This window comes from Amphimedon queenslandica, unplaced genomic scaffold (assembly GCF_000090795.2).
Source record: "Amphimedon queenslandica unplaced genomic scaffold, v1.1 AMPQUscaffold_13299, whole genome shotgun sequence".
NCBI classification, from domain to species: domain Eukaryota; kingdom Metazoa; phylum Porifera; class Demospongiae; order Haplosclerida; family Niphatidae; genus Amphimedon; species Amphimedon queenslandica.
This window is the reverse complement of record NW_003546465.1, coordinates 5,178-14,127: the sequence shown is the minus strand read 5'-3', so window position 1 is coordinate 14,127 and position 8,950 is coordinate 5,178. Positions and strand designations below refer to the sequence as shown.

The 8,950-nt window shown below is 38.1% G+C and overlaps 2 protein-coding genes and 1 long non-coding RNA gene across 3 annotated transcripts in view; 1 reads left to right on the top strand and 2 right to left on the bottom strand.

Annotated features, from left to right (window-relative positions):
• LOC109583528 (uncharacterized) overlaps positions 1-2,403 on the bottom strand; it is a 23,461-nt gene extending 21,058 nt beyond the window's left edge. The window contains exons 1-2 of the mRNA XM_019998915.1: positions 785-2,403; positions 13-424 (exon numbers count right to left, since the gene is read on the bottom strand). Coding sequence (XP_019854474.1) covers positions 13-424; positions 785-2,403 — 2,031 coding nt within the window. The remainder of the gene's footprint in view (positions 1-12; positions 425-784) is intronic.
• A 911-nt stretch (positions 2,404-3,314) lies between these two features.
• On the bottom strand, positions 3,315-4,148 carry LOC109583542 (uncharacterized). The gene is made up of 2 exons (XR_002185572.1): positions 4,053-4,148; positions 3,315-3,477 (listed from the first exon to the last, which is right to left on the bottom strand). It is a non-coding gene; the product is annotated as an uncharacterized LOC109583542 (long non-coding RNA).
• Positions 4,149-4,187: 39 nt separating this feature from the next.
• On the top strand, positions 4,188-8,882 carry LOC100638861 (centromere-associated protein E-like). The gene is made up of 12 exons (XM_011406918.2): positions 4,188-4,245; positions 4,296-4,580; positions 5,518-5,817; positions 5,861-5,911; positions 6,066-6,116; positions 6,171-6,838; positions 6,888-6,950; positions 7,054-7,086; positions 7,137-7,197; positions 7,245-7,310; positions 7,653-7,757; positions 7,812-8,882. The coding sequence occupies exons 1-12, from the start codon at positions 4,203-4,205 to the stop codon at positions 8,801-8,803; spliced, it is 2,718 nt and encodes a 905-aa protein (XP_011405220.2). The 5' UTR covers positions 4,188-4,202; the 3' UTR covers positions 8,804-8,882.
• The last annotated feature ends 68 nt before the right edge of the window (positions 8,883-8,950 follow it).

The following is an 8,950-nucleotide window of genomic DNA, read 5'->3' as shown; positions in this document are numbered from 1 at the left end:
ATTCTCCTTCACAATTTCTCTTGCAGATTCCATCCGTTCTCGCGTATCCATCACAAAACTCAGTATATCTGTTTCGATTTCTGTGCTGTGGATCCATTCCTCCTTTAAAACATCTAACGGTCCTCTCACCTCCTGTCCATATAGTAGTTCAAAGGGACTGAACCCAAGAGTCGATTGTGGAACTTCCCTATATGCAAACAAGACATATGGTATCATGTGGTCCCAGTTCTTCCTCTCTCCTTCCAATACTTTCCTTAGCATAGACTTTAGTGTTCGATTAAATCGTTCCACGAGGCCATCGGTCTGTGGATGGTATGGACTGGTCTTGATTGCTTTGACCCCCATGAGATGATATAGCTCTCCCAGCAAGCTTGATGTGAAATTTGAACCTTGATCTGTCAATATTTCTTCAGGAATTCCATATCTAGCAAATAACTCAATCAACACTTCAGCTACTTTCTTTGCAGTAATCTTCCTTAAAGGAAATGCCTCTGGGTATCTTGTTGCGTAATCATTTATCACTAGAATGAATCGGTTTCCACGACTGGTTCTTGGTAGCGGTCCTACAATATCCATGGCAATCCTCTTAAATGGTTCTCCTATTATGGGTAAAGGTATCATTGGAGCCTTCCTTATGTGATTTGCATGTAGCTGGCAATCTTTACAAGCTTCACAATAGAGTCTCACATTTTTAAATAAAGTAGGCCAATAGAATCTCCTTAATATCCTTTGGGTTGTCTTGTCTCTACCCAGATGCCCTGAAAATGGTAAATCATGTGCTAACCTGATGACTTTATTCCGATACTGTGCTGGTAGAACAATCTGTTCATATGTGGTACTTGGTGAGTCCTTGGGTCTCCATGTACGACAAATTACTCCTTCCTTCCGAACTATACGTGATGGATCCTCCTTCTTTATCCATGACTGAATCTCGCAATCTTTCTCCTGGTCCATTATCAGTTGTTTAGTCTGGTTGGTACTTTCTATTCTGTTTCTCTTCTGATTTTGTCTTCTCTTCTCTCCTCTAGTCTGATATATCTTCGTCCGAGTTGTAGGTTGAAATAGCTCCTCCTCAAATGGAAACTGTACTCCTAGATCTTCATCTTCCAGTATTGTCTCCTCCAGTTCACTCTCTTCTCTTGTCTCTTGCTCCATGGCTTCACTTTGCTCCTCTGATCTTTCGGGTAATGGCTGATGCTCTTCTGAATGCTGCTCCGTATCAACTTGAATCTGTCTTCTCTGAGCTCTTGTCATCACTGCTAATGCTGATTCATCTTCTGACTCTTTAATCTCTCCAATATCAATCTGATGCTCTTTAGCCAGTTGTTTCAGTAGCTCTATCTGTTCTGATTTTGGTAATCGCTTTGCCATATGTTTGTGTAGTGGTACATCCCTTCCCAACAGCACATCTTCTGCTAGTCCTTGTACTACTGCTGCTTTCACCTGGTAATCCTCTCCATCAAATGTTATCCGAACTGATGCTAGTGGATACTCCCCATAAGTTCCATTCCCAAAAGTAACTCCAATCGTCTCCTTCTCTATGTCTTTCAATGCTACAAACTTCCTATCAACCACAGTCCTTGATGCTCCGCTGTCTATCTGAATTCGCTTCACATTGTGTCCATTGATCTTTCCTTCTCCATGCCAAATGGCTTCCTCTGCATTCTCTTTGGCTCGTAGAGTTTTCTCCGTACAATTTCTTGCTATATGCCCCTTGCGATTACACTTGTAACAGGTAATCTCTGAAGGTGACTTTCTCTCCTTCTTGTTTCCAGTAGATCCTTCAGTCTTCCTTGGGAACTCCTTTGACCGACCATGATCCTGCTTTGGTCTATTCCTCTGTGGTAAACAACTATGAGCTGTATCATAAGATTCGATAAGCTCTCCAACTTTCTCTGGTGTCTCTGGGTTCTGAGAAGTTACCCAGATTCTCATCTCTTGTGGTAACCCATTTAAAAGCTGCTCTACTGCAATCTTGTTAACTACCTGTTCCATTCCATTCTCTGGTACTAACCATCTCTTCACCAGTTTGACTCCTCTAGCTATCCAATCAGTTGGGTCTTGATCTCTTGTCCAAACATGACTCCTGAACTTTCTTCTACACCTCTCTGTGTTGATGTTATAATGCTCCAAAATAGCTTTCTTGACTCCATCATAATCAGTAGTAGTTCCCAGATCAGTACAAACAGTTCTAGCCTTGCCACTTAGTAACGGTGTCAGACGTAGAATCCAATTTGTCCGATTCACCCCTTGTATCTTCATAATACCTTCGAATGCTTCAATGAAGTCTTGGATATCCTCTGTTTCTTGATATGGTGATATTTTTAAATGAGGACTATTCCCTTCTCTTTCTGCTAGAACTCCTTTCATAATCTCTATTTGCTGCATATGCTGCTCCTGCATGGCCTGTATCTCTTCATAATGTCTCTCTCTTTGTCGCTCCTCTTCTCGACGACGTTCTTCAGCTTGTCTCTGAGCCTCCTCTCTTCGTCGCTCCTCTTCTTGACGACGTTCTTCAGCTTGTCTCTGGGCCTCCTCTCTTCGTCGCTCCTCTTCTTGACGACGTTCTTCAGCTTGTCTCTGGGCCTCCTCTCTTCGTCGCTCCTCTTCTTGACGACGTTCTTCAGCTTGCTCCTCTCGCCGTCGCTCCTCTTCTCGACGACGTTCTTCAGCTTGTCTCTGGGCCTCCTCCTGAAGCTTTGCTAAACTTGCCAAAGCTGCCGCTAATTGCTCCATCGGATCACTAACTCCTGTAATAAGACTTTCTTCCACTTCAGTACAGTCTTCCGTATCAACTGAAGTATAACTCTCTCTGAAAATATGTAATCCTCGCAACTGTCCTCTGTAGTCGTGTCTTAATTGGTAAGTCCCGTAGAGAATACCGCCCTTGATTCTCTCGACTGTTATCCGACATAAACAGTCACACCAGACACTATAAACTTAGTCTCTCTCTTATGCAGAGATACAATAGTGGGTCTTTCCTCTACAACCGTTTGAGAACTATCCCACCGCTGCCACCAAAAAATGTAACAGACGCTCCTAGCTATCTGTTCACCAAACTTTATTCTTAATCAACCCGAAACTCAACTGAGCTCAAAAACCAACTAACAAAAACTAAAAACACAACTCACAAACAACACACTTATATAGATCTTATAAATGTCCAGAAGGTTCTATAACATACAAGAATACTTTACATGATTGTTCTAGAATATACTTGAATAAACACATAATATATAATTACAATAGTACACAGAGAGTTCCGGATCCATTTAGAAACAACTTCTTACATAATAGTAATAAATATAAATAAATAAAAATAAATCAACAATCAAGGAAAATGAGAATTAAGATAACAATGACAGCAAATAAAATTAGAAATAAAAATGAGAGAGTTAAAGCCTGGACTTAGAAGAAAGATCATGGGAGTAGAGCGGCCTTGTTCCCAGCATTAGTCAAGGGGGATTCATGGCTTCCCTAAATTTTAACAATAAAAGAATATAATCATTTAATTGCACAGTTACTCAGTAGTTTGTTCTATGTCCTTACAGTCAAACCTGTCTAAACGGTCACTGCTTAAAACAGCCAGCTACTTTAAAACGGTCACTTTTAATGTCCCAATTTTTTGGACAATGACTGTAATACTAAACTTACCTGTCTCAGCGGTCACTCTGTAAGATGGTTAACGGTCACTGACAGAATTAATCTCCATCAAGACTGATAAAGACCACCACTGGTCCAGGGCGGCCAGATAGCCACGCCTATTGTACCACGCCCATTTTGAATTATTTTTACATCATTAATAATGATTAATTTTTTTTAATTGTTATCTCAAATAATACCTTCGAAATAATACTATATACAACTCAGTTTAGGTCTTTAGGGGTACCTAAAAGTTCTTTAAGTCTTGTTATATAGTTTCTATGGCCAGTAAATGTGTACAAAATAATTTAAACTTGTATTTAAAGGCATCTCTATAAAAAGGCCACCTGCATAAGACAGCCACTAAATGCATGTCCCAAGGTGACCATTTTAGACAGGTTTGACTGTACTAGCTCCATATCAGTCCTTATTCCATGAAAATAGGTGAAGCCCCAGTCCGGGGCAGCCCGGTTTTACCCAGCCATTTCCAGTGCCCGAGCCCTCCCGAGCCCGGTTTTACCAACCCCTAGAGGGAGTGGCTGGTTTTGAAAAAGCTCATCATGGCAACTTTCTCAGGATCTCAAGGATTGCCTCTACTACTTGGTAAGTTGAAGAAGTCTTGACTATATTTATCAAATACATCTAATTGTTAGATAAATCACACCTGAATGAGGTTTTCTTGCTTTTAAGGAAGTGTCAGTTTCCTGACAGGAGGGGGTTTGAACTGGGACTGGCTTTAGGCTTGTCAAAGAATACACTGGACACCATCAAAGCTAATAATCCACAGGATGTCAATCAATGCTTAATAGAATGTCTCTCTAAGTGGCTGGAAAGAGCTGATGATGTGAGCAGTAAAGGAGGAACTACCTATGTCTCATTGTCAACTGCCATTAGAGATATTAATGAGATTGCAGTAGCTGAAAATATAGAAAAAGAGAGTGAGTTAGTATATTCATAGATTTTATAACTACGTAACATGGATTGGAAACTGATCACGTGATCCCATTAAAATCAATGTAAGTGGGCGCGGACAGACTTTGTAATCATCTTTCTCCTAATCTCCTTCGGCTACTTCGTTGAAATGGCCAAGAGAACTACCTGATTATATGTAGCTGGAAGCAAACTTCAAGGCAATTATACAGCTTTAACTGTTACTGAAGGTTTACTCCATCATCTGAAGTTGTTGAAACTGTGGTGTGATGCTTTGTTTTGATGTAAAAGAAAAAGAGAGCTTTTTCACCATGCGTGATAATCGTGAAATCTATTCAACCTATAACTTGCTTGGAGTAACTAAAACTAAACAAGTTATAGTATGAAAATATGCATCAAACAAAGCTGCATGAGAATAGGACGGTTACATTATCACAAGCGCTAACTACAAGCCATAAACTACCAAAATGTCCATTTTCAGAGGCCCATCTATTCAACCTATATCTTTAGATAGAGTGCGAACTAAGGAAAAAGGACCAGACTACAAAAAACTTCAGAGTTTTTGACATGAGGATAGGCTATCAACCAAGCCACAGACCATACAGTGGAAAAAATAATAGCTATATTCACTAATTTGTGCCATCACAAAGGCAATTTCAGTGATAACATGGGGCTGCGAGAGTAGAAGATTTTGTCAGCAAAACTGGGATTAAGTGTCACAAAGAACAGTCATGAACTCTTAAGACCTATCTGCTCATCATCAATAGTAAATAAAACTCAAACTAGTACAGTTAAAGACTTGGAGAAGAGCTTGTTTAGTCCTTCCATTGCTTTTCCACCATTACAGAGTCTGTCCGTGTGATGTCATCAGTTTCCAATCCATGTTATGTAGTTATAAAATCTATGGTATATTACTGCCTTATTATTGTTATTGTGTTGATATAGAGTGTCCTGAAATTCTCGCTGTTCATATTTTCAATAAGCACCTTCCCCTCCTCTCCAAGTCTCTCTCTGATCCTGTTAATGTTGCTAGGTTGCTTTATGGAGAGCGTGTAATAACACAGGAAAAGTTAAATAGTGTTGAAGATGATGCTCTAACTCATATTTCTAATAAACGACAAGTCCTGCTAACTGCTGTCAAAGATGCTATTCAAGCTGATCATGTTGCTCTACAAAAGTTCTCTATTGTTTTGTGTCACCTAACACATAATGTCAAACTAGGAGAAAATATCCTTACAGACTATGGTAAGTATAGCTACTTTATAATTGTTATTTCATTGTGTTATAGGAATATATTTTCCTAGCAATAAAGAGACCGTAATCATCAAAGTTCAAGAAGGTAGACTTCAAACTGCATGCATGCACTTCTTAGTTCTTAAATACATGTAGATTGATCTTACTTAAAATATTTGGTTCTATATAGAGCCAGGCTAAAGTTCAAATTCAATTGTTTGCATGTGGCTTATTTTTATTTTGTGCATTTTTCCCTATAGCTCTTTCAAGTACTGAATCAAGTGATACAGTCTCACATACACCCAAAACTGGTATTATAAACATTATTATAATGTTTATTTTATCTTTCTATGCATGCAATCTAGTTGAAGTTGCTATTCACAGAAGCATGAGTGAAGAATTCACCACTCTTAGATCATCATATGCCAAAATGTCATACAATGTTCGAAAGGCTATCAGAGATGCAAACATTGACCTGGAAGATTTGAAAGACTTTATCACTAGCATGGACAATAAACTGGAAAAGAAATTAGAAGAATGTCAAAATATTTCAAGCACCTTACGTCTCATCGATAAAGAATGTTCATTGATTGATATTGAACTTTTTTGTGCAGTGATAGAAAATTTTCAAATTGATGCAGCAAATAAGCACATCAAAGAATATCGTGACATGTCAAAGAAATATTTTCAGTCCAGTCCCATTGCTGACTACCTTAAAGAAAAGCTTGAAGCTTCAGCAACTTGCCCTGCTCTTCAGTGTGAAACAGTGACCTACATTTTTGACTGGGAACCTGACGAGACAAAGCTAGTTGATATCAAAGATATACTTTCCAAGACATCCGGTAAACTAGTGAAGATAAAGTTTGCTGACACAGGCAATTCCATTAGCATCACTTGCTCCTTTCCGTATCATCTCACTGGAGTCCTCATTACACAGCTGATGGATAATTTGCAGTTTTTGAAAAAGAATGATTTGAAAAAGCTCACCATTGGATACTGGATAATGTGGGAAAGAGAAGGAAAGGAAGAAAAAGTAAATTTAATTCTTATTACATTCCTTTTGTATTTCTTTCTTTTAAAAGGAGACAGAGCAATTGCTGGAAGAGAAAGAGGCTAAAATAAGCCTAAAGGAGGAACATCAAAAGGTAATGAATTTGAAAAAAGAAATGTCCAGTAATAATTATTGCACATGAAGCTATTACTTTGATGCAATATACTGCTATAATGTGTCTTCACTTTACGTTATAGGAAGACGGTCTTGAAAAAAAGGACAATGATGAAGTATGTAGAATAATTTTACAGCTATTATATATAATTTTTGCTGCGTATAGGAACAACAAGCAGAAGCAGAAAAACAATTATTATTAAAACGTGATGGTAGTGCACATGCAGGTACACATTGAATTAATTTGTAATAATTGTAATGATTTAAATTTTAGACTTAAAAAAAGGCATGGCTATGGAAATAGAAAAATTGCAACTTCTTCTCAAAGCAAAAGAAACTGGTATGGTTTGTGTACATGTATGAATTGTAAAAATAATTTAATTTAAGATAGCATACCGGGTACTATTAAGGTAGTGAAAAGATAGTGTGTGGTTTGTTTTTTATGATAAAAATATTCATTTATGGAAATTTACAAAGTATAATGTGTAGTAATTATTATGAATTTTAGCCATAAGAAAACGTATGGCAATGGAAATAGATTTGAAATGCCTTCTCAAAACAAGAGAAACTGGTAAAAATTTTACATTTTACATACAATGAGCCGTAAAAAATAGTTTTCAAATGTTAATCATTTTGTGAATAGTGTGGTGATACTTTCACTATGTCTAACCTCTTTTGTTAGAGAGTAAGAAAGAAATAGAAATGTTACAAGAGAAGATATCTTTATTGAGTATTCAACTTCTTGATGAAGAAAAGGAAACTGAAGGATTGACAGAGGACATTAAATGTAAGAATGATGAATTACACGTATCAATTGTTTACATGTCCTTCAATGCATTAGTATTAAAACAACAAACACAGCAACTTCAACAAGCTCAGCAGCAGCTTCAATCAAGAGAGAAAGAATCTCAAGAAAGAGAGCGACAGCTTCAAAGGCAAGTAGAAGGTGGCCAGCAAAGAGAACAGGATCTTCAACGACAGCTTCAAGAAAGAGAGCAACAGCTTGAGGAAAGAGAGAGAGAGTTCCAAGAAAGAGAGAGACAACTTCAAGAGCAGATACAAGAGGCAGAGTCTTCCTGGGTAGTGAATAGAAGAGAGATTACAATGACAGAGGTAGTCCTTGGTAAAGGAGGATGGGGAGAGGTCAAAGTGGCTGGGTTTCGTGGTCTGAAGGTTGCTGCAAAGTGTCTCTACGAAGTCATCATCTCTCCTTATAACATTGGGCTATTCTCCCGTGAAATGAAAATTGCTTCTAAAATACGTCATCCTAACCTCCTTCAGTTCATAGGAGCGACTACAGAGGGTAATCCAATCATCCTGACAGAGCTAATGCCAACCAGCCTAAGAAAGGAATTAGAGAGTGGAGAACTGGCCTATCCAGCCATACTGAGCATCAGTTTAGATGTAGCCTGTGCTCTCAATTACCTTCATCTCTTCAAGCCTCATCCTATACTACATAGAGATGTCAGCAGTCCTAATGTACTCCTTCAAACAACAGGAGGAATATGGAGGGCCAAAGTATCAGATTACGGATCAGCTAATCTTCATCCTCTCATTGATATGACCAGTAATCCTGGTAATCCTGTCTATTCAGCACCTGAAGCAGGGAATCCAAGGGAACACTCTCCTTCAATGGATGTGTTCAGTTATGGTGTCCTCCTTCTAGAGATGATAACACGACGTATTCCTCTACCAAAAGAGAGAGTAGGTCTAATTGATGGTATTAGAAGAGCTTCGTTTAGGTCTCTTGTTGAACGCTGCCTGATAGTTGAGTATAGACACCGTCCAACAATGAATGATATTATAACTGAACTAAATGACACTGTTGGTTAGTTGTGCTTGATTTATATTAGCTGTTATTACACAACACAATGGCTGTGTATAGACACTGTGTGGGTACTCAATATGTAAATTGTCTAAAATGCACAATTAAATTATAATTAAAAAATTAAAACTTAATAAAAAATATTTAGAAAATGT